At 39.0% G+C, this 25,775-nt stretch overlaps 1 protein-coding gene and 1 long non-coding RNA gene across 2 annotated transcripts; one reads left to right on the top strand and one right to left on the bottom strand.

Moving 5' to 3' along the window:
- Positions 1–539: 539 nt before the first annotated feature.
- Positions 540–25,775, bottom strand: LOC120740046 (neuroblast differentiation-associated protein AHNAK). The gene is made up of 7 exons (XM_040042127.1): positions 25,668–25,775; positions 19,903–19,949; positions 18,262–18,372; positions 17,411–17,524; positions 17,137–17,290; positions 14,889–15,049; positions 540–14,795 (listed from the first exon to the last, which is right to left on the bottom strand). The coding sequence occupies exons 1-7, from the start codon at positions 25,723–25,725 to the stop codon at positions 1,476–1,478; spliced, it is 13,965 nt and encodes a 4,654-aa protein (XP_039898061.1). The 5' UTR covers positions 25,726–25,775; the 3' UTR covers positions 540–1,475.
- Positions 18,285–25,731, top strand: LOC120740047. The gene is made up of 3 exons (XR_005697316.1): positions 18,285–18,387; positions 23,634–23,763; positions 25,342–25,731. It is a non-coding gene; the product is annotated as an uncharacterized LOC120740047 (long non-coding RNA).

The raw sequence follows: 25,775 nt of genomic DNA, 5'->3' as shown, positions 1-25,775 counted from the left end.
CATGCAGTTTCTCTGTGAAACACAGGACGCGAGAAACCTGCACCAGCAATAATTTTAACATCGTTTCCGGAAGAAAGAAGGAAGTGACGGGACGCTCTTGAAGGCAGCACATAACAATTCGGTTAGCATAGACAACGAGTGAGTGCTTGATAGTTGGCACGCTATGGTGTAATTGTAAGGTACACTGATACGTTTTACATTTTCAAAGTTGGAGTGGAAGAAGCTTTTTTTCTTGTTCTGTATATTTCATGATATTTAAATGAGGTTTGTGAAGGAATTTCAATTGCTGTAAAAAAAAAAAAAAGCCCATAACAAGGAAATCTGTAGTTAAGCTAACACAGAAGTTTCACACTGTGCACAGGGACTTATTCATACAGTAAACTGTGAATTATCTGTATATAACATGAAGCATATTCGTGATGATATGTTACCATAGTTATGAACTTTGTCTCCATCTAGTGTGCAAACATATTGACTACAGATTGAAAACTGTGCTTTTTATTAATTTCACTATAGACACACAAACACACACACAAACATAGTTTTGGATATAATAGCATTTATTGTCTATAACTTTGCAAACAAGTTAAGTTAAAGCCTATCAGAATCAAAACACGAGCAGTTATCCAATAAAATCCCAAAGGTCATTAAAAGCTATTTATATAGCCGGTTCAATAGCCCCACTTTGTACAGTGATATGGAAAGAAAACAGAGTCCAGACAGATTTCTAGTGTGGCAAATTAGGTTCAAAGTAGCAAAGTATTAATAAAAAATATAGTTTTAGCAGTACATTTGCTCTGTTTGATCATACGCTTTTCATTTCAGCTTTGCATTGCTATTGTCTCTTTACATTTTAGCTACAGCGACAACAGTATCTTGGTGCAATACATACATATTCTTTGTTCTATCTTAACTGCATTATGCTATTGTAGTTTGTATATACTGTAAGCGTTATAGTGAAATTACTGTAAACACAATTTGGAATGTCAGTAAAATAAATTGATTTTTGCATCAGTCTCAAACAGTCAGAAATTTTAGTTGACGGCACTGGTGATTATCATTTTGTAAAGTACACACACAAGTAAATTAGTCAGTAGTGAAAAACTGCAAAATGAGTTTTAGAGATTTTGGTAAGCAAAAGTCAAACATTCTGCATCTTGAGCAAGGATATTTGCTAAGGCCTTGCTATAATTTGAAGTAAGGACACAGTTATACACATTGTTAGTATCTTCAACAGACTGTCAGCGTGAATTACAGGAATGCATATTTTTTTTGTAGGTCAGCATCATAGCACAGCACGTCACCATCATGTTGTAATGCCTGAAGACTGACAGATTGTTCTCTGTGATCGGTAAGTTAAACATGCTAACTTCCTTTCCCAGTTTCCAGCATGTTTTCATTCACTTGTCTCCTCTGACATTCAGGTCTAGGCAAAGAGAAATAGTATCTTTACACATGAATTATTTCCAGTTGCCTCACTTCTCAGCATCGTCAAAGAACCTCATTTTCTCAGAGTGCACAGAGTCTCTCAGTCGCTGTATAGATGACGCTGTCTCACCAGAGATGGGCTCAGAAGAGTCAAATACATGAGTAATTTGTTTGGTTATAACAATTGTCTCTCTGCTTTCACTTCTTTCAGTTGAGGTTTTCGTCACTAAGTGCCTCTCAAACACCGCTCTGTTGCCACTGTCTGAGCCTTCCACAGTCCATGATGTAGTTTCATTAGCTTCTGATTTTAAGGGAAGGCCTTCAGCTAATTCAGCTTCAATATCAGTTAGTAACTGGGCATGCTGTGCTTCTGGGGTTGCTTGTATATTTGTTGTAATGACGTGTAGTTTTCCCGATTCCAATCTGCACGTGTCTTCTGATGACGATGATATTCCAGAGGACAGAATAGTGATTTTCTCCGGTAAGTTAGGCTGAACTGAGATCAGTTCAGTCCTCGTGGCCGAAGTAAAGATGTTACTGTGTGTCTCTTCAAGCTCAGTAGCAACATTTGGATCAGAATATTTGACAGTTACCTTTGTTGGGGAAGATATGGATGGGCCAACATGCTCACTTGTGACTGCAGAACTTATATCAGCGAAGGCATCCGATGATTGGACAGAAAAGGTGGGGCTAATTTCCTCGTCCCCCGTTCCCCCTACTGGGCTCTTTTCATCCTTTTGTTCACATTTCTCAGGAGCACTGGGGGCTTCTGAAGGGGAAGACAGGCCAAACTTAGGAAATTTAAACCAACCTGTCCTCTCGGGACTCTTGGAAATATCTTGTATGGTACTTGCTCCTTTTTCCTTTGCTTCTAATTGCTTTCCAGCATGTTCGCCTATTTCTTGAACTTCTTTTGAGACTACAAGATTTTCTTCAACTTGGTCTGCTTTTGGAACATCAAATTCAACATCAATAGTCTTTAGGATCTCACCAAATGATGTCAGAATCATTTTTGGTGATTTACTTTCTCCTTTTGTTTCAACTTCCATTTCCAGTTGAGCTTCTTTATCTTCTATTTCAACAGGAAGCTGTTCCTCTTCAGGTTTAGACTTTGAGAAGCTAAGCCTGGGCATTTTAAAAGATGGTAGTTTGAATTTACTTGGTGATGGAAGACCCACAACATCAGTCTCAGTCTTGGGTGTTTCGGATTCTGATATTATACCTTTGGAATAATCCATTTTAATATTAACAATCGAATCTTTGTCGGTGACAGAAATATCCTCCTTAGGTTTAGATCCATGAATGTCAATTACTTTTCCTGTTTTGGGTGCTTCCATGGTAACGTCAAAGGAAGCACTGCTAAATTTTGGCATTTTCAGTGGTGAAATTTTTTCTTTTAAAGGGGATCCTTCAGCATCTTTTGATTTTGCTTTTGTCTCAGAAGACTTGATTCCCAAACTAGATGAAGATTGTTTGACTTCTTCTGAGATTTTGACCTCTGCTTTTATTTCTGGCCGTTTGCTGTCAACATTGTTTATTGATGATTTTAAATCCACTTCAGGTCCTTTTGGTTTTGTTTGTACAATGCCTAAATTTGGGAACTTAAATGGGCTTCCTTGCCCAGCTTCTTGCTCAGGAGCTTTAATTTCCATTTCAGGTTGTTTAACTTTTATTTCTCCCTCTGAAACAGAAACATCAGCTTGTGGAAGCTCATCACTTAACTCCGATTCTTTAATACTTGACTTTGAAAAAGAAAATCTCGGAAGTGAAAATTTAGGTTTTTTCAAGTTTGTTTCAGTTTCTTCAGCAGGTGGTTCTTCCATTGAAGGTCCTTTGATTTCAGCTTCTGCTAGACAGACTTCTGTTTTGCTTGATATAATCTCAGCTTTGGGTGTTTCAATTTTGACATCAATAGCTGGGGCCTTATCGGCTGTCCTTGAAAAGGAAAATTTTGGAAATGTCCAACTTGGTCGTTTTGACTTGACTTCGGCCTCAATTGTAGGTGTTTCCGGTAATGAAGTAGAACCCTCAGTTTCTTTGCCTTCAATATGGAGTAGTTTGATGTCAGCTGTTACCTCTGGTAAGGAAATATCAACATCTTTCTTTGATAAACTTAAATCTATTTCAGGACTTTTAACTTTAGTCATTGAGATGGCCAGATTTGGCATTTTAAACTTGCTTCCAGATATCTCACCTCCTTTAGCTTTCACATCTACAGCTAAACCTTCAGAGTCAATGCCGGGTGCTGCATCAATTTTAATTCCTTTATTCACATCACTTACTTCCATACTGAACTCATTGTCAGGTTGTTTGACTATATCACCTTGCAGAAAAATAACATCAGTTTTTGGGAGACTGATATCGACTTCAGGGTCTTTTACACTTTGCTTGGAAAATGAAAATTTTGGCAATGAAAATCTTGGCTTTTTCAATTTAGCCTCAAGGTTTGTATCGGTTCCCCCCTCTATGATAATATGTGAGGATTCTTTAAGATCGGTATCTGGAAGATGTACATCTGTTTTGACTTCTGGTAGTATGACATCAACTCCGGGAACATCAATGTTGATATCTTCCTCAGGGGCCTTACCAGCTTTGTCAGCTTTGGCTTTTGGAACTGTAACATCTACATCTTTCTTCGATAAGCTTAAATCAATGTCAGGCCCTTTTGTTTGAGGGAAAGACAATCCAAGACTTGGCAGTTTGAACTTACTTCCTTTTACTTCATGTTCATATCCACTGGTTTTCAAGGAGATTGAAGGTTCTTTTAATTCAGTGCTGGGTACTGCAACGCCAACTTCAAGAACCTCTTCAGGAATCTCAATATCAGCACCATCTATTTTCATGCCTTTCTCCATATCCGGTGCCTCTGCTGTTGAACTTGTGACACCCACTCCAAATTTTGGCAGTTGGAATGTTGGCATCTTAAACTTTGATGGTGATCCTTTCTTTCCCTTTGTTTCAATCTTTATCTCAGGAGCTTCAATTCCAACTTCAACAGAAGGTTTTTCAATTTCAACATCAGGGAGCTTGACTTCAGCTTTGGCTTCTGGAAGTGTAACATCTACATCTTTCTTTGATAAACTTAAATCAATGTCAGGCCCTTTTGTTTGAGGGACAGACAATCCAAGACTTGGCAGTTTGAACTTACTTCCTTTTCCTTCATGTTCAGCTCCTGCAGTTTTCAGGGTGAGTGAAGGTTCTTTGAATTCAGTGCTGGGTGCTGCAATGTTGACTTCAAGAACCTCTTCAGGGATACTAATATCACCACCATCTACTTTAACATCTGTGTCCAAATCAGGTACTTTTGCTGTACCACTTGGGATACCAATGCCAAATTTGGGTAATTTGAATGTAGGCATCTTAAATTTTGATGGTGATCCTTTTCTATCTTTTGTCTCAACTTTGAACTCAGGAGCTCCAATTTCCACTTCAACAGAAGGTTTCTCTACTTCAACATCAGGGAGTTTGATTTCAGCTTTAGCTTCTGGAAGTGTAACATCTATGTCTGTCTTCGATAAGCTTAAATCAATGTCAGGCCCTTTTGTTTTTGGGACAGACAATCCAAGACTTGGCAGTTTGAACTTACTTCCTTTTCCTTCATGTTCAGATCCACTGGTTTTCAAGGAGATTGAAGGTTCTTTTAATTCAGTGCTGGGTGCTGCAACGCCAACTTCAAGAACCTCTTCAGGAATCTCAATATCAACACCATCAATTTTAATACCTTTCTTCATATCCGGTACCTCTGCTGTTGCACTTGTGACACCAACTCCAAATTTTGGCAATTGGAATGTAGGCATCTTAAACTTTGATGGTGATCCTTTCTTTCCCTTTGTTTCAATCTTTATCTCAGGAGCTTCAATTTCCACTTCAACACAAGGTTTTTCTACTTCAACATCAGGGAGCTTGACTTCAGCGTTGGCTTCTGGAAGTGTAATATCTACATCTTTCTTTGATAAACTTAAATCGATATCTGGTCCTTTGGCTTGAGGGACAGACAATCCAAGACTTGGCAGTTTGAACTTACTTCCTTTGCCTTCACTTTCAGCTCCTGTTGTTTTCAGGGTGAGTGAAGGTTCTTTGAATTCAGTGCTGGGTGCTGCTATGTTAACTTCAAGAACCTCTTCAGGGATACTAATATCACCACCATCTACTTTAACATCCGTGTCCAAATCAGGTACTTTTGCTGTACCACTTGGGATACCAATGCCAAATTTGGGTAATTTGAATGTAGGCATCTTAAATTTTGATGGTGATCCCTTTTTGTCTTTTGTCTCAACTTTGAACTCAGGAGCTTCAATTTCAACAGAAGGTTTCTCTACTTCAACATCAGGGAGTTTGACTTCAGCTTTAGCTTCTGGAAGTGCAGCATCTACATCTTTCTTCGATAAGCTTAAATCAATGTCAGGCCCTTTGGTTTTTGTGACAGACAATCCAAGACTTGGCAGTTTGAACTTACTTCCTTTGCCTTCACTTTCAGCTCCTGTAGTTTTCAGGGTGAGTGAAGGTTCTTTTAATTCAGTGCTGGGTGCTGCAATGTTAACTTCAAGAACCTCTTCAGGAATCTCAACATCAGCACCATCTATTTTTATGCCTTTGTCCATATCCGGTACCTCTGCTGTTGCACTTGTGACACCCACTCCAAATTTTGGAATTTGGAATGTTGGCATCTTAAACTTTGATGGTGATCCTTTCTTTCCCTTTGTTTCAATCTTTATCTCAGGAGCTTCAATTTCCACTTCAACACAAGGTTTTTCTACTTCAACATCAGGGAGCTTGACTTCAGCTTTGGCTACTGGAAGTGTAACATCAACATCTTTCTTTGATAAACTTAAATTGATATCTGGTCCTTTGGCTTGAGGGACAGACAATCCAAGACTTGGCAGTTTGAACTTATTTCCTTTTCCTTCATGTTCAGCTCCTGTAGTTTTCAGGGTGAGTGGAGGTTCTTTGAATTCAGTGCTGGGTGCTGCTATGTTAACTTCAAGAACCTCTTCAGGGATACTAATATCACCACCATCTACTTTAACATCCGTGTCCAAATCAGGTACTTTTGCTGTACCACTTGGGATACCAATGCCAAATTTGGGTAATTTGAATGTAGGCATCTTAAATTTTGATGGTGATCCTTTTTTGTCTTTTGTCTCAACTTTGAACTCAGGAGCTTCAGTTTCCACTTCCATATCAGGGAGTGTGACTTTATCTTTAGCTTCTGGAAGTGTAACATCTACATCTTTCTTTGATAAGCTTAAATCAGTGTCAGGCCCTTTTCTTTTTGGGACAGACAATCCGAGACTTGGCAGCTTGAACTTGATTCCTTTTCCTTCATATTCAGATTCACTGGTTTCCAAGGAGATTGGAGGTTCTTTGAATTCAGTGCTGGGTGCTGCAATGTTAACTTCAAGAACCTCTTCAGGAATCTCAACATCAGCACCATCTATTTTTATGCCTTTGTCCATATCCGGTACCTCTGCTGTTGCACTTGTGACACCCACTCCAAATTTTGGAATTTGGAATGTTGGCATCTTAAACTTTGATGGTGATCCTTTCTTTCCCTTTGTTTCAATCTTTATCTCAGGAGCTTCAATTTCCACTTCAACACAAGGTTTTTCTACTTCAACATCAGGGAGCTTGACTTCAGCTTTGGCTACTGGAAGTGTAACATCAACATCTTTCTTTGATAAACTTAAATTGATATCTGGTCCTTTGGCTTGAGGGACAGACAATCCAAGACTTGGCAGTTTGAACTTATTTCCTTTTCCTTCATGTTCAGCTCCTGTAGTTTTCAGGGTGAGTGAAGGTTCTTTGAATTCAGTGCTGGGTGCTGCTATGTTAACTTCAAGAACCTCTTCAGGGATACTAATATCACCACCATCTACTTTAACATCCGTGTCCAAATCAGGTACTTTTGCTGTACCACTTGGGATACCAATGCCAAATTTGGGTAATTTGAATGTAGGCATCTTAAATTTTGATGGTGATCCTTTTTTGTCTTTTGTCTCAACTTTGAACTCAGGAGCTTCAATTTCAATTTCAACAGAAGGTTTCTCTACTTCAACATCAGGGAGTTTGACTTCAGCTTTAGCTTCTGGAAGTGTAACATGCAAGTCTTTCTTCGATAAGCTTAAATCAATGTCAGGCCCTTTGGTTTTTGGGACAGACAATCCAAGACTTGGCAGTGTGAACTTACTTCCTTTTACTTCATGTTCATATCCACTGGTTTTCAAGGAGATTGAAGGTTCTTTTAATTCAGTGCTGGGTACTGCAACGCCAACTTCAAGAACCTCTTCAGGAATCTTAATATCAGCACCATCTATTTTTATGCCTTTGTCCATATCCGGTACCTCTGCTGTTGCACTTGTGACACCCACTCCAAATTTTGGAATTTGGAATGTTGGCATCTTAAACTTTGATGGTGATCCTTTCTTTCCCTTTGTTTCAATCTTTATCTCAGGAGCTTCAATTTCCACTTCAGCACAAGGTTTTTCAATTTCAACATCAGGGAGTTTGACTTCAGCTTTGGATTCTGGAAGTGTAACATCAACATCTTTCTTTGATAAACTTAAATTGATATCTGGTCCTTTGGCTTGAGGGACAGACAATCCAAGACTTGGCAGTTTGAACTTACTTCCTTTGCCTTCATGTTCAGCTCCTGTAGTTTTCAGGGTGAGTGAAGGTTCTTTGAATTCAGTGCTGGGTGCTGCTATGTTAACTTCAAGAACCTCTTCAGGGATACTAATATCACCACCATCTACTTTAACATCCGTGTCCAAATCAGGTACTTTTGCTGTACCACTTGGGATACCAATGCCAAATTTGGGTAATTTGAATGTAGGCATCTTAAACTTTGATGGTGATCCTTTTTTATCTTTTGTCTCAACTTTGAACTCAGGAGCTTCAATTTCCACTTCAACAGAAGGTTTCTCTACTTCAACATCAGGGATTTTGACTTCAGCTTTAGCTTCTGGAAGTGCAGCATCTACATCTTTCTTCGATAAGCTTAAATCAATGTCAGGCCCTTTGGTTTTTGGGACAGACAATCCAAGACTTGGCAGTTTGAACTTACTTCCTTTTACTTCATGTTCATATCCACTGGTTTTCAAGGAGATTGAAGGTTCTTTTAATTCAGTGCTGGGTGCTGCAACGCCAACTTCAAGAACCTCTTCAGGAATCTTAACATCAGCACCATCTATTTTTATGCCTTTGTCCATATCCGGTACCTCTGCTGTTGCACTTGTGACACCCACTCCAAATTTTGGAATTTGGAATGTTGGCATCTTAAACTTTGATGGTGATCCTTTCTTTCCCTTTGTTTCAATCTTTATCTCAGGAGCTTCAATTTCCACTTCAACACAAGGTTTTTCTACTTCAACATCAGGGAGTTTGACTTCAGCTTTGGCTTCTGGAAGTGTAACATCAACATCTTTCTTTGATAAACTTAAATCGATATCTGGTCCTTTGGCTTGAGGGACAGACAATCCAAGACTTGGCAGTTTGAACTTACTTCCTTTGCCTTCATGTTCAGCTCCTGTAGTTTTCAGGGTGAGTGAAGGTTCTTTGAATTCAGTGCTGGGCGCTGCTATGTTAACTTCAAGACCCTCTTTAGGTATACTAATATCAGCTCCTTCTACTTTAACATCTGTGTCCAAATCAGGTACTTTTGCTGTACCACTTGGGATACCAATACCAAATCTGGGTAATTTGAATGTAGGCATCTTAAATTTTGATGGTGATCCTTTTTTGTCTTTTGTCTCAACTTTGAACTCAGGAGCTTCAATTTCAATTTCAACAGAAGGTTTCTCTACTTCAACATCAGGGAGTTTGACTTCAGCTTTAGCTTCTGGAAGTGCAGCATCTACATCTTTCTTCGATAAGCTTAAATCAATGTCAGGCCCTTTTGTTTTTGGGACAGACAATCCAAGACTTGGCAGTTTGAACTTACTTCCTTTTCCGTCATGTTCAGATCCACTGGTTTTCAAGGAGATTGAAGGTTCTTTTAATTCAGTGCTGGGTACTGCAATGTTAACTTCAAGAACCTCTTCAGGAATCTCAATATCAGCACCATCTATTTTTATGCCTTTGTCCATATCCGGTACCTCTGCTGTTGTACTTGTGATACCAACTCCAAATTTTGGCAGTTGGAATGTTGGCATCTTAAACTTTGATGGTGATCCTTTCTTTCCCTTTGTTTCAATCTTTATCTCAGGAGCTTCAATTTCCACTTCAACAGAAGATTTTTCAATTTCAACATCAGGGAGTCTGACTTCAGCGTTGGCTTCTGGAAGTGTAACTTCTACATCTTTCTCTGATAAACTTAAATCAATGTCAGGTCCCTTGGCTTGAGGGACAGACAATCCAAGACTTGGCAGTTTGAACTTACTTCCTTTTCCTTCACGTTCAGCTCCTGTAGTTTTCATGGTGAGTGAAGGTTCTTTGAATTCAGTGCTGGGTGCTGCTATGTTAACTTCAAGAACCTCTTCAGGTATACTAACATCAGCACCTTCTACTTTGATACCTGTGTCCAAATCAGGTACTTTTGCTGTGGCACTTGGGATACCAATGCCAAATTTGGGTAATTTCAGTGTAGGCATCTTAAATTTTGATGGTGATTCTTTTTTGTCTTTTGTCTCAACTTTGAACTCAGGAGCTTCAATTTCAATTTCAACAGAATGTTTCTCTACTTCAACATCAGGGAGTTTGGCTTCAGTTTTGGCTTCTGGAAACGTAACATCTACGTCTGTCTTCGATAAGCTCAAATCAATGTCAGGTACTTTGGTTTTTGTGACAGACAATCCAAGACTTGGCAGTTTGAACTTACTTCCTTTGCCTTCACGTTCAGCTCCTGTAGTTTTCAGGGTGAGTGAAGGTTCTTTGAATTCAGTGCTGGGTGCTGCTATGTTAACTTCAAGAACCTCTTCAGGGATACTAATATCACCACCATCTATTTTTATGCCTTTGTCCATATCCGTTACCTCTGCTGTTGCACTTGTGTCACGGGCACCAAATTTGGGTAATTTGAATGTTGGCATCTTAAACTTTGATGGTGATCCTTTTTTGTCTTTTGTCTCAACTTTGAACTCAGGAGCTTCAGTTTCCACTTCCATATCAGGGAGTGTGACTTTATCTTTAGCTTCTGGAAGTGTAACATCTACATCTTTCTTTGATAAGCTTAAATCAGTGTCAGGCCCTTTTCTTTTTGGGACAGACAATCCGAGACTTGGCAGCTTGAACTTGATTCCTTTTCCTTCATATTCAGATTCACTGGTTTCCAAGGAGATTGGAGGTTCTTTGAATTCAGTGCTGGGTGCTGCAATGTTAATTTCAAGAACCTCTTCAGGAATCTCAATATCAGCACCATTTATTTTGATACCTTTGTCCATATCCGGTACCTCTGCTGTTGCACTTGTGATACCAATGCCAAATTTGGGTAATTGGAATGGTGGCATCTTAAACTTTGATGGTGATCCTTTCTTGTCTTTTGTCTCAGCTTCAATTTCAGTTTCAACAGAAGGTTTCTCTACTTCAACATCATGGAGTGTGACTTCAGCTGTAGCTTCTGGAAGTGTAATATGTATGTCTTGCTTTGATGAGCTTAAATCAATGTCAGGCGCTTTGGCTTGATGGACAGAAAATCCAAGACTTGGCAATTTGAACTTACTTCCTTTTCCTTCATGTTCAGATCCACTGGTTTTCAAGGAGATTGAAGGCTCTTTCAATTCTGTGCTGGGTGCTGCTATGTTAACTTCAAGAACCTCTTCGGGGATACTAATATCAGCACCATCTATTTTGATACATTTGTCCATATCCGGTACTTTTGCTGTTGCACTTGTGACACCAATGCCAAGTTTTGGTAAGTGGAATGTTGGCATCTTAACCTTTGATGGTGATTCTTTTTTTTCGTTAGTCTCAATTTTCATGTCAACCTCAGCAGAATTTTTTTCAACTTCAACATCAGGGAGTTTGACTTCAGCTTCTGGAAGAGTAATATCTATGCTTTTCTTTGAAAAATTTAAATCAATGTCCGGTCCTTTTGTTTGAGGGACAGAAAATCCAAGACTTGGCAATTTGAACTTACTTCCTTTGCCTTCATGTTCTTTTAATTCAATGCTGGGTGCTGCTATGTTCACTTCAAGAACCTCTTCAGGGATACTAATATCAGCACCTTCTATTTTGATACCTGTGTCCAAATCAGGTATTTCTGTTGTGGCACTTGGGATACCAACTCCGAATTTTGGTAGTTTGAATGTGGGCATCTTAAATTTTGAAAGTGAGTTCTCATTGTCCTTTGTCAGATCTTCAATATCAGGATCTTCGGTTTCCATTTGAGCAGAGTGTTTTTTACGTTCAGCATCAGTTTTGGCTTCTTCAAGTGTTTCATCTACATCTCCCTTCAATAAGTTAAAATCAACTTCTGGTCCTTTTACTTTTGGCATTGTTATTCCAAATTTTGGCAATTTGAACTTGCTTTCATGTACTTCGGTTTCATCTCCAGTCTTTTCCTGGGGAAAGAAAGCTTCTGCACTCCCAAGACTTACATCGATTTTAGTTTTAATTTCAGTCTGTGGTTTGACATCATCTGTTTTCACATCAATAGATGATCCCACAATATCAGTATTTGGTGTTGGAATGTTAACATTGACACCTTCAGTTGATTTCAGCTGTGTTTCACAAATTTCAATGTCTTTTAATTTATCATGTACTTCATGACTGGTGTTGGCCACAGGAGATCCAAATTTAGGTAGCTTGAACGTTGGCATCTTAAATTTTGATGGTGATTCGTCTACATACTTTTCTACAACTTTCATTTCAGGAGCTCTAATTTCGGCATCAGAGGTTTTCTTTAGTTCAGCATCAGAGGGTTTCACCTTCCGTTTTGTTTCTGACAGTTTCATATCTTCATTTTTCTCTGATACACTGAAGTCAAATTCAGACCCTTTTATTTTCGGCATTGCAATTCCTAACTTTGGCATCTTGAACTTGCCTCCTTGCCTATCAAAATCACCTTCTGCCCGAGGATGTTTTATTTCCTGGTCATATTTTTCTGCCTCCATTATTCGTTCTGCAATACAAACATCTACACTTCCAAGTGTAACGTCGGTCTCAGGCGGTGGTGTCACAGCTACACCTTTCTTTGATAGACTTGAATCCGTTTTTATTCCTTTCACCCTTGGCATGGAGATACCAACATTTGGCACTTTAAACTTGCTACCCTTTCCCTCTCTTTCAAGAGTTTTTGTCTCAGCTTCATCAGTGTTTATAGGCTTATCTCCATCGGGCACATTTACACTGATGTATGTAGTAATAGCTCCAAATTGAGGCAATTTAACTGCATGCTCTTCAGTTTCTGCACTTTTTGCTTCTTTTCTAATTTCTTTCAGGGAAATATCCACGTTTGTTTTTGACTCAAGATTTACATCAAAACCTGTAAGCCTAATGCCATTGTCCTTTTTGGCTGGTGAACCATCTACTGAGTCAATGTATTCAATGCTATCGAGTTCAGGAATCACAACCTCACATACAACTCCTTCACTCTGCCCCTTTTCTTTTTTAATTTCATCTTTTGATGTCGTTACTTCTCGGAGGAATTCAGCTTTTTCTCCTTTTGTTGTGTCCCCTTTTTGCTGAAAGATATTTTGTTTTGGCAAGACAATTCCAATATTGGGGATTCTTATGTCTGGCTTTGCTATCCCAAAGCTAGGCACTGTCATCTTTGCCTTCTTTGATTTCTTATCTGATTCATATTCAGAGTTGATACCCTCTGTTCCTCGTGTTTCATCAGCCACATGTGCTTGAAGACTAGATACTTTCTCTAAACTTTCCTTTCCCGGTATTATAATATCTTCTCTTTTATAGGTCCCAGTTTTAATCTCTTTGCTGCTTTGTTTTTTCTTAGTTTCATGTTCCTTATCAGTTTTTACTGTTGTTTCAGTTAAAAGATCCTCTGAGGTTAATTGCCCGGTTGTGATTTGTGACAGCTTAACTGTAGTCTTGGAAATTTCTAGAGAAGAAGTTGTGTCAAACTTTGTAAGACTTGCTCCATGCTTTGTTTTGGTGTCTACCACTTTTGTAGGCGTTTTCACTGATATTCTTTGAGCATTTGCATCTATCACAGTAATTTCTTCTGGAATAGGCATGCCAGATGTATCAACTTTAGGCAGCTTATATCCAGGCAATTTAGAAACTGCCTCTTTCACACTGTCAACATCAATTGACAGTTGCACAGTTTCCGCTTGAAATTCTCCATTCTGTCCTGTATAGTTTACCTTAGGTTCTTTAATTCTTTTTGCTCTCGTCTTCACAGACTTATCCTCCATACCTGGTATCTCAATCTCTTCCCGTTTGGGAAGTTGGGTTCTGAAATCACTGCTTTTTGCCAGTCTCTTATAAGGATCATCTGTGATTTCCTCAGCACCAACGTCACCCAAACTGAGTTTCGTCAGTTTGACAGTTTCCCCTGTTCTTCTGTCTTCGTGTTTTTCTTGGATTTCTTTGCCTTTCTGCCTTTTTGCTTCACTTTTCTGTGGATATTTTTGTGAAACTGCAACATCAGATAAATTATGTTCCACCTTAGCATAAAGAGTAGGATCTTCTGTGTGTGACTCAAAGTTTGGGATTAAGTCAGATTTTTCATTTTCAGGATGATCAGCTAAGTCAAAACTTGCCCCTAGTGTTTTTAGCCTTTTTGGTGACGATTTTGCTTTTGCTTCTTTCTTGTGTGATTTATCCTTCCCCAGAATTTTCATTTTTAATTCAGACCTTTCTTTCTTCTTTTTTTTCCCCTCAGGGGACTTGAAATGAGAGGGGCTTTCTTGATCTGCTAGAGCCACAGTTAAATCTGCTGTTTTCAAAGTGCTATCTATACTGATAAGTTCCACCTTATGTTGAATAGGTTGAGCTTCACGAACCGTTAGATTGGTTTCTTCAAGTTGCACATCTTTCATTACTTTCAGATCTTTTTTCACATAGGCTTCAGGCATTTCTCCTGAGGGGCTTTCAAGGCACTCAGGTGAAAGCATATCAGATTCTTGTGTGTGGTGAGTGTCACAACTGATCTGTCCAGTTTGCACATCTGTGTCCTGCTCCTCAGATGAACTTATCCGGCCTCTCTTTGTCAGACCAGGTAGTTTTATTTTATGCTTTTTCTTGTATTTGAGAGCATCCTGAGTTTTTATTGGTGACTCTGTGTCACTTGTTGTTGGGCTGAGTTCAAGCTTTCTTTGTTCCTCAGCCTCTGAGGAACTGTGAGACCTTGTAAAACGTGATTTTCGCCCTTTTCCAAAGGATGAAAACTTGGGCCACGAAATGCGAGCTTCTCCGCGTCTTTTAGTTTTTCCTTGTTCTCTCATCTGTGGAGTGTGGAGGTCTTCTTCCTGTTAAGAAGCATAAAAATTAAAGGTAAGTCGTTACTAACAAATAAAAATAACTAACAAAGAGTTTGAGCAGACAACTTTGAGAATAGTTACAGGTATAACGTCAGATTCGATGGCTGGTTCGGTCTCTGTGATCTCTGGCTTGCGCTTCAAGCAAAGCTTCAGTTTATATGCCTGAGCATGCTCCAGAATCTGAATGGCATCCTCATATGACATGTTGTCAAAATACACAGTGGCACTCAAAATCTGATCACCTGTGTAGACAAGACAAAATATTTCAAAAGGACTTTGATGAGCAGACTTTAAGTCCCATTTCTAGTTGATAAAAATTGAAGTGTTCAATAAAAAATCAAATAAAGAATAACATTAACATTTGCTTGTGTTTAACATACAGTGCTAAAAAAATTATAGTAACACTTTGAAAACACATAAGATCTCAATGGGAGGAAAAAAATCATGCTGGATATCGACGCTGATAAGAACTCTGTAATGTGTTAGGAATGAATGGCCTCATCATTTGATTGAAATAAAAATTATCAACTTACAGGGGGCTGAATTCAAAAAGCAGACTAGTCCATTTTGCCAAAATTTCATTGCAGCAGCTCAAAATGACACCCAGTTGTAGTTGGGTGTCATTTTGTGCTTGAATTCATGCATGACAAATTCAGGCAATGCTTCCAGTGAGACAACAGATGGTGTCCTGGGGGATCTCCTTCCAAATCTGGACCAAGGCATTACCAGGTTCCTACAACGGGGTAGCATTGTATGGACCGAAACATAACATCCCTGTTGGATTTAGGTCAGATAAGCGTATGAACCAGTCAATGGTATCAATTCATTCATCCTCCAGGTACCGTTGCCTACAAGGAGGAACCCAGGATCAACTGCGCCTGCATAAGGGCAATCGTGGCTCAAGAGTTGGCAGTTCGTCTTGTAATCGGAAGGTTGCCGGTTCGAGCCCCGCCTCAGACAGTCTCGGTCGTTGTGTCCTTGGCCAAGACACTTTACCCTACTGCCTACTGGTGATGGCCAGAGGGGCCAATGGTGCGATATGGCAACCTCGCTTCTGTCAGTCTGCCCCAGGGCAGCTGTAGCTTGCCTCCACCAGTGTGTGAATGAATAGTGGAATTGTAAAGTGCTTTAAGGGCCCCGAAAAGTGCTGTATAAATGCAATCCATTATTATTATAAGGTCCTGTGTAAATCTGTTTTTGGCCTACAGGAGGTCATTTTGTAGCTCATCCTGATCCTTCTATCATAAAGGAGCACACCCCATTAAGGAACTCCAAGAAGTTCATTCCAATACCTAATGGCAGACAGGGGGCTGTCACCTACCCTGTCTAGTCTGTGTATCCCTTCATGAATATGCCTCCCCAGACCATCAGTGACCCACCACCAATCCATTCATGTTGAATGATGTTACGGGCAGCATAATGTTCTCCATGGCTTCTCCAGATGCTTTCATGTCTGTCACCTGTGCTCAGGGTGAACCTGCTCTCATCTGTGAAAAGCACAGATGGTACACCGGCCAGTCAATTCTGGTATTCTATGGCAATGACAATAAGGCTCCAGAGTGCTGGGCAGTGAGCATAGGACCGACTAGAAGATGTTGGAAAGTTTGTTTTTAGCCTGCAGGAGGTCATTTTGTAGCTCTGGCAGTGCTCATCCTGTTCCTCCTATCCCAAATGAGCAGATACAGGCCCTGCTGATAGGTTAAAGGCCTTCTATGGCTCCATTGACTCTCCTAGAGTAACTGCCTGTCTCCTGGAACCTGCTCCATGCTCTTGAGACTGTGCTGGGAGACACAGCAAACCTTCTGGCAATGTCACATATTGATGTCCCATCCTGGAGAAGTTGGACTATTTCTCCAGCCTCTGCATAGTCCTGATATCACCTCATGCTACCAGTAGTGACACTGATCCCAGCCAAATACAAAACTAGTCAGAAAAGATGAGGAAGGAAAAATCTCGCCTCAACCTGTAAAACATTCCTGTTTTGTCGCACCATTGCCCTTCTAGTGTACCTGTTGTTGATTTCATTAGCACCAAAGCAGCTGAAACTGATTAACAAGCCCCTCTGCTACATATCTGACCACGTCAGTATCCCAGCAGTTTGACTGACTTGATGTTTTACTCTAATTAAAAGTGTTCCTTTAATTTTTTGAGCAGTGTAATTGTCAATTGAATATTGCAAATTAAAAATTCTACAATAGCATAACATAAAATCAAGTAGAATACAGAATGTAATAATACATAGTAATGTAATGTAATAATATAGAGACTTAACAAGGAGCTTTAAACCTATAATAATTTTAATGAGACTAATTTTTAGCCACAGGTTTACCTTCTTTCAGTTTTAGATTTTTGGAGGCTGGTGACTCTGGCACTACTTCCTTAATGAAAATCCCTTCTTTTCCCCCTCCACCATAAATGAGACCCTCTGCACATCCATCTTTGGCCGTTTTCACTATCACCTCAGATTCGGGGCTCTCAGCTTCCTGCCAGTGCAAAAAAAGGACAGTCATTTTATCTTTAGCACTGATTTTTTTTTCTGCAGCTGCATAGCTTGAAAGGATTTACAAATGCAGTACAGAGAGGAAAAGCTAGAAATGTCTCACCTTGAGTTTACTCATCTTTGGAGTAGAGCGCTTTTCAAACATGGACCCAAGCCCAGACTTTTTGGTTTTCTTTCCAGTCCCACCTTTGTGGCGTGGGTCATGCTCTGCTTCACACTACAAGGAGTTTAAGAGGAGCAAAGGGGTTTAAAAAGTAATCTTATAATACTCAGATCAGGAGGGTACATTCATTTATACAGGGGAGTAGCCAAGTTATTGCAATATTATACAATGCAGAGCTCATCTTGGACCACACATTAGCACACAAATCTGTAAAGAGAAATAAGTTATAGAAAGTAAGTAATAGAACAACTAATAAAAACACAATGTTATCTTTCACAGTTTCTACATTTTCATGTGGATGCTGTCCAGAAACTGTCTTCTTCAGTTTCACCTTTTTTTTTTTTGTCATTTCAGGACATGCAGCCGTGTGAGTATAACTGAGTCGAATACACAAACTTCTTTCTTTCAGTCACAAGTTTGTTTTTCTAACTTCATTTATTTTTTGGCCTGAAAAATAGACCGTTGACTTACACGCAGACTATTCAATAACTGTGAGTTTACATGCAGTGAAGTAGCAGCGTTATAATTTCCCAGCTGAGGTGAAGAATTAAGAGAAAGCCAGTTATTTCTGCCAGAGAAGCCTGATTTTTTTGGACATGGTTGTATTGTAAACAATGTTCTGTTCTATTGTCTTAACTGGATTTTCAAGACTAAACAAGCTAAAAGCTTGGGGGGGGGGGCTGAGCTTGGTTCATGCCAAGTGCTTACTCATAGGGGATCGAGTGATGTTGTAGGACCTTAAAACATGAAGCGCACACGTAACTTAAAATATGTGTGGTGTTTCTCTGTACCTCTTTATCACTGTCACTGTATTTTTCAGTCTCAGGATACTCCTCAACTGGAGATGACCCTTGTGGGCGTGGTCTCTCACTCTCTGCGAACTGAGATGGCTCATCACACATCTGCATGGACATAAGGTCAGTAAACATGAAAACAAACCTGTTTTCATCATCACCCCTAAGAAATTTCATATCATTTCATTTGGATATTATCAAGCCTAGAAAGCATCTATTTTCATGAGCTGCATATAAAATGTTTTCTTATTAAAACTCATGCAGATGCACCTGCAGCATAAACAACAAAAAAAAAAGATATGGAGGAAAATTGCATCCCAGATAGTGCGATAGCACCTTGTTTAGCCAAAAGCATCACTGACTGGGTGTTTAGCTATTTGGCATTTAAAAACTGTCACATTATTGGTGTGTTTCCTGAGATGGCAGCGTTGGCTAGTCTGTCAGGCCAACACTTTGAGCAAAATACTTTGTGTGTGTGTGTGTGTGTGTGTGTGTGTGTGTGTGTGTGTGTGTGTGTGTGTGTGTGTGTGTGTGTGTGAATGAAGTGTAGATTCTCATTTTCATCATCCATCATCCAAACCAGAATTAATCAAAAGTTGTTGGTTTTCAGCTGCTACCCCATGATCGGTGACAGCCTTGTTTATATTAGACTGATGTGATCATTTTTCAGTGCAGCACAAATATTAGTCAGCCAATCTGTATAAATACTATACACTGATTTGTACAAATTTCTTCTCTGATAAAAAGTGTAAGTTGTAATGGGTTGTTGTTATTTGCCTATCTGTGCAAAGTCTCCATTAGCACTAAGTCTTGTCTCTATTTGCTTTGCTGTAAAGTTAAAATAACTGATGTTCAGTATTTATTAGCTCGGACTCCAACATCAACATCATAATCTATCAATCAAACATGGTGGATCCAGTTTTAAGGCACAGGAATATGTGACCGCCTTCAAACAGAAACTGAACTGTTGATCACTTTGGTGATCTAGACGCGTTACTCCATACAGTCTGTTGTCACTGTATAATACAAAATCCTAAAAACATATGACAACGTTGAGAATGTACATTAGATTTCCTTCTATGGAATGAAACATTTCAGCTGTTTGTTGGTGAAAATGTGCTAAATATGGAAAAGGGGGATTAATATAAAATATAAATATAAAAACAGGACAAAAACAGTAAGGACATAATACACACATCTGTAAATGTAAAGTTTTATAGTCTGAAGTATATGAACTATTGATTTAACAACTTTAATGTTATTATTCCACAGTGTTGATCTCCCAGTAGGACCACCTACTCCCTTGTCACTCATTCACAGTGACACATTTACTTACACAATATAATGCCCTCATGTTATGTTATGTTATGTTATGTTATGTTATGTTGTGACAGTTTTTCCCTCCAGTTTCAAAAATTTGAAGGAATACTGACACATGGAAAGATGTCGGTATTCGTGTTGAAAAAATCAACATCATTATATAAAGCTGCACTAAAGTGAACAATATCACCAGCTGCAGATGGCTCAAATTAATAATGAATGAAATGAAGTCACAGCACAAAACTTACAGTAACTAACAAAGAAATGAAATGAAGAAAAAACAAGCATGTCACTTTGTGTCACAGTAAATTCACTTACTGAGTCCTCTGTGGCAGGCTCTGGGCCTTGCAGCCGTCGCCCAGGTCCTGTTCACAAAAAAAAAAAAAAAACCACAATAACATAGTATCTGATATGACATCTGTGTATTGCAATACTTTAAACGTAAACTGTTGACCTCTAATGCTTCATTTTCTGCATGCACAAGTTTATTGCGTAAATATTTTGCATATTAATCCCTAAATAAATAGAAAATCACATTAAGTGATTTTAGTCCGGTCACACAGCAGCTAAACAAAGTCTGTCCTGTTACTACAAAACCACAAATATGTCATGCAAAAAGGCACCTGGCAAAAAAATCACACTCCTCCGTTTACAAAAACAGCAAATAAAATGCACTGAACACGATTCATAATATTGAAATTTATTTCATTGTAGCAGATTATACAGTAATGTGCAAAAGTCTTGAGCCACCTTTCATTTCTTTACATTTTGATAGGAACATGTGAAATAGCTGCAGAGATACATTGAAACTTGTATAAACATATATTGGAAATACAGTATAAAAGGAAAAAACAGATGTGTGTACAATCCTAATGCATATGAACTTCAATATTTGGGATGACCACCTTTACTCTTAAACATAGCTTGAAATATCCTCTAACAGGTGTCAGAAAAACATGATGTGTTTTTGTAACAAAGTGCCTGGTTCATCTCTTGAGTTGGGTCCCTTTTCATAATTGAATAAGTCATAGGTCAGTGTTAAGTGGCTTTAAAAGACATGTTAAAAGACAAATTAAAAGACATGCCCCTGAAAATGTTCAGATATAAAGACATAAAAATGAAAAATATAAAAAAATAGGGATGATTCAAGAGGGATCACTGTCCTTTGTCCTCTGTCCTCTATTAGTATGAAAACGACACCATGTAAAAGTAGCTCACACTTGTGTTTTATAATCCTTTTGTTGTATGAATAAAAAAAAACACAGAAATGATTTGCACAAAGACAAAGCATAAGACTTCCACCCAGTCTGACCGCTGGCAGTTGTTTTGAGGCTCGGAGACTCTGGAGCCGATGATTAGACTATTTAGAGTTCTTCCTGGCAATAATTCCCTCCAGGGAGCTGCTGCCTCTGTTAAGTGATCCACTGTATTGACCCACAGATTGGACTTTGCAACCTCTCAGCTTAGCCCATCAAGGCTGCCAAAAAGGGAAAGTCTGACTCCAAATTAATCAAGTTAACCAGATTATAATTATTACCTGCTCTATTCAAGTTAATTCCTTTTTAAATAAACCATTCGTTAACATTATTTTGAGAGTTCCTTTGTTTCAGGGATGTTGTACATTTAAAACAAGGCTTGTCGAGTGGAGAATTACACAGGCATACAGTATGATTTCTGTAGTTTTATAGTATTGTTGACTAAAAAACTCTAAATACTGATAAAAAAAAAAGTACTGTCAGTAGAACTTAAAGTTGAATAAATTAATGCTACATGGACAAACAAATCATTTTCATTGCAGGAATAACGCTGGTCTATGCGCAGCTGCTTTAGGTGTTTTATTTGGGCATAGCTGATATGTTGCAGGACAAAAACTCAAAAAACACTAAACTGTGGCTAAATTTGGAGCTCAAAAAACCATAATGAAAGTGTCAACTTCATTAGTGCAAACACCACATCGTAATTTACAAGCAAAAGTCTAATTTGAAGCAAAAACAAATTATTGTAGTAAGTTTTCTTTTAAAGCCATCAATGAAAAACAGAATGACTTAAAATAACAGAAATATGTGCAACATTTGGCCTGTGTATATGGTAGATCCATACAGTTTCTCAACTCACCATCACACTGACACCCCACCCGCTGCATTACAGTAATGTATGTCATGTGAAGAGCTCTCACAGCCTGTGTAAGTGCATTAGAAGAAAGTTCGGGCAAGAGAGTGATGGTTTAAAAACTTCTTACTGCATCAGGATGTGTTGCTGCCTCAAGGTTAAGCCTTCAAGACAGTTTAAGAGCAATGAAAAGACAATCCAGCTCAGCTTTTTTTCACATCTGATAAAGTCATTGTGGATTCATGTGATTAGAAATAGCATAAGAGGACATTTATCAACATATATCTATTCATCTCAAAAGATTTTCTCTGTGAACTCAGTGAGTGAGCACAACACAGTCTAGACATGTTAAAAAACATAAAAATGTGAGAGTCCTTACAGCCGCCTACACCATTACCTGAAATAGCGAGTGAAAGAGAAGAATCCTTCTCATGCACTCATCAACATCCTTCTCTTTCAGACCAGGTCTGACTGGCAAAAATAGTAAAGATTTTCCCATGATGTTACAGCAAGCAGCTGACCTACCTTAAGCTGCTGTTTGCTGAACTCCTGAACGTAAACTGTGTCAGTAAGAAAAGCTCCAAACTGCTCTTAACCATTCCTGGTGTGAGTGTGGCTGCTGAAGTGGATAAAATGATTTCTTCAGCCTAAGACGGACAAAGGAGGCGGGACACTTTAAGGTCGCAGTCACACCTTTCCTCAAGTTGTGTCACTCTATATTGTTTTGCAAGAACCCCCAAGACAACTTTGGTTCAGAGATTTAACTCTTTGCATGTTACTCAGAGAAAAAAGGAGATTTTGAGAATATGTAATGCACTAACTCTATGTAGACCATTTGTACTTTAATAAACTTAATTTACGTTTCATTGCTAATCATCGAAGAGTTACGAAATAGATCCTGAAGATTAAGATTTGTTTATTGACACTGCATGATGTATACAAAAAAAATCACAATTCTGTAATTATGTAAGAGCACATTACGCAGGTAGAAATTGTAAATAAATTAATAACAGTGATAAGTATTAAACTGCAAGGTGTAAGTTCAGTTTGGTCAGAGCTCTGGGTTAAAAAAAAACTGACAAATCAGAAGAATTAGTTAAAAGAGTTACTAAGTAGATTCTTGATAAGTTCTTATTGAGTCTTTTCTGTAAACAAACTTAAGCACAAACACATTAAAGATCCATTAATCACTGAAGCCTCTGTAAACAGATTTTTGGGTAAAGACATAAAAGAGCTCCCATTGCTGTGGCACAGCTAATTTTAAGTTTTGCAGTACCTGAAGTTTCCATCTAGTGCCATCCATCATCGGGCAACCAGTTTAGGTCTGATACTTTCTGAACAGCTAATAGAAGGACTGCCTTCTAACCTTGACTGCAGTGCTAATCAACAGATGATAGCACACAAACATGTAAAACTGGGATGGTAAACAGAGGATGCTTGCTTAGCATCATAATCTAATTGTCTTTGTGAGCATCATGTGTTACACTAGAAGTAAGCTTTATACACATCCTTAACTTACATCCTTAATATACAGCCTTTAGGTGCCAGCATGGCTAGAGCCTGGTCCTGTTATTATACAGAAACACAGTGATGGTGTTGTGGAGTATTTCCGATCTGGATTTTCATCCACAGTTAAAACTGTAACTCACTGTGGATGGTGTGCGGTGTGTTTGTGCATTGTACACTACGGGGGGACTGAAATGACAGATTGATACATTCCTTATGTTATTCACCACTTAAGGTGGATGTTCTTTATTCCCGCCTCTGCTACGGGCACTGCACTCTTAGAAACTCCTTTCCCACATGTTCGCCGAACATTTGCAACTAAACATGTCAAAATAAAATCAGAGAGCACAGTTTTTATTTTTTGTTTGACTTATCAGAAGTTAGAGGAAAGCAAAGCCTAATGTTTCAATCTGACTTTCTATTATATTTATCAGATTCAAAGCACCCTCCATAGATGAGTAAGCCGTTTGTGGTGCAGAACCTGCATGATTTGGTGCTGGATTTGGGTGTGGCTGATCTCTGCGGGCTCAAGCCGGCGTGTCTGCTTTCAAGCAACACTGATGTGTGAGCACTTAAACTAAATAACGCAATGCAATGGCATATAAACCTACATATTCTTGTTTATGTGGGTAAAGATTCAAATAAGATCGTAAACAAAAATCTAAACTGTAGAATTGCATTGCAAATCCTAACTGCATCGTGTTGTCCTGTCCTCAGCTCATCTCTTACATAACCACCCTCTGCTCTACTTTGTGTTTCCTGTTTTAAAAGCTCCCTGAAGTCTTCACTAAACTAATATAAAGTAATACAGTTCATTATTTGTGCTCGTGGATTTGGATTCTGCTCCGTTTTTGTTTGTTTTTTTCCTGTGCAACAGTCAGACACAAGCTCCTTTTAGTTGGAAGCAGTTTGCTGGGATCCAAATTATAATAGGATTTTAGTCAAGGGAGGGGAAAAAAAGCTGAATTAGATTTTCTGCATGGATTATATTAACATGAGACTCCAAAGCGCATGCTTTCAATCTATTAATCTGCTTCAAACTTACAGCGAGTTTCGTCACAGCTCTGGAATTTGCATCCTAATCTGCCCGTGTTCCCACGACATGCTGTTAAACAAAAATAAACATGGGAACAGTCCACACATATTAAAAATGAATTTGTCCAACTCAGGCGTGATACTCCATAATGGATCAGGATCGTTTGTTTTGGCTTCCAGTGTCTTGTTGATCAGCCACTTATCCGGATAACTTCCTCACTGTCTCTCTTTTTTTATTTCTCTCTCTCTTTGACCTTGAGCGTTTCCTGAAGCTTCTCAAAGCAGAACAAACCTCGCATCATTTTGAGGGAGATTTAATTCAGAGTAGAGATGGAAGTAAATGAGGAGAACTGTGGGAAATAGAAAGGGGGAGCAGTAATGTCATGTTTCATGTTCCTTTTTACAGCAAGCATCAGCTGAACCCTTAGCTCAACATTTTTCAAGACAGTAAGGAATGTCTTCACCGTGTAATCATGGATGTCCACTAATGAAAAACACAGATTTCCTGTTTATAATAAACACATTTTTCATAATTAGGCCGATAGAAACTTCAGATAAGCGTGCTTATCGTTTTCTCCTGACCCTGAATATCTGATCAGCCTTTTATGTTGCTGAAACTCATTACACTGTTTGACTTTTTGCAGCCTTGGTAAGAACACCTTCCCTAATTATGCTTGTAAGGCACAGAAGAAAGTCCGTGCACCAGAAAACATCCACTCAACTCAAAACACAGAATGACTCATACATGTTGCAAATGTGTAACAGGGTTATTTCCTACAAAATGTTAATTTAAAAATATTTCACATGTGCACATAAACTATATATGGTCCAAGCCCACTAACCCTGACCCAAACAAATTTATATCTGGTTCATTTAAACTCCAAATGGTAACAAACTTAGTAGGAAAAAGGATGCAAGATTAAATTATACAGAGCTGTCAGATTCATTTTTCATCACAGATATTCCTGGGAATTTTGGGCATGTTTTTTTGTACACATTTCAGTGTTTGTTCGTTTTTTTATTTCAGTCTAAGTTGTCATGTTTCTATTTTTAACCCTGATTTGCTGAACTGCCACGGTAAAAATATCAGGTCTGTTTGCCTTTCAGGCTGCGCTTCAAACAGAGCAGGAGAGAAACGCAGAGCTGCCTGACATCCTCTCAATGATGACATCTTCAAACACTCCTCTGCGCTCTGCAGACACACCCAGCACTCACTGCAGGTCAGCAACACAGCTCAGCATCAGCACCAACCGCCTTACACTCGCTCACTGCCTCTCTCCATCACACGCACGCACGCAAACAAAATCTCTCCCACTGCACTACTGAACCCTGCTGCTCAATCGGCGAATTGCTCTGGGGAGAACGGGCAAAGTCATACGGAGAAAAAACAAGGGGGGGAGGAGAGCAGAGAGCGTAAAGATAATGATACCCACTCGTCCCAGAGGAGGCAGCGTGCCAGTTGGGAAAGGCCAGGTGGAAACAGTCGCACATGATGGCAGCGGGGGTGGCGGAGAGATCGGCGGAGACGAGGTCCAAGACTG

This window comes from Simochromis diagramma, unplaced genomic scaffold (assembly GCF_900408965.1).
Source record: "Simochromis diagramma unplaced genomic scaffold, fSimDia1.1 OVJJ01000304.1, whole genome shotgun sequence".
Classification (NCBI taxonomy): Eukaryota; Metazoa; Chordata; class Actinopteri; order Cichliformes; family Cichlidae; genus Simochromis; species Simochromis diagramma.
This window is presented reverse-complemented; position numbering and strand designations above follow the sequence as displayed.

Coding starts and splice junctions, on each gene's coding strand:
- LOC120740046 (XM_040042127.1), bottom strand. CDS start 25,725: ATGTGCGACTGTTTCCACCTGGCCTTTCCCAACTGGCACGCTGCCTCC. Junction 19,950..25,667: donor CGCTGCCTCCTCTGGGACGA/GTGGGTATCATT, acceptor TTTTGTGAACAG/GACCTGGGCGACGGCTGCAA. Junction 17,291..17,410: donor CAAAGATGAGTAAACTCAAG/GTGAGACATTTC, acceptor TTGCACTGGCAG/GAAGCTGAGAGCCCCGAATC.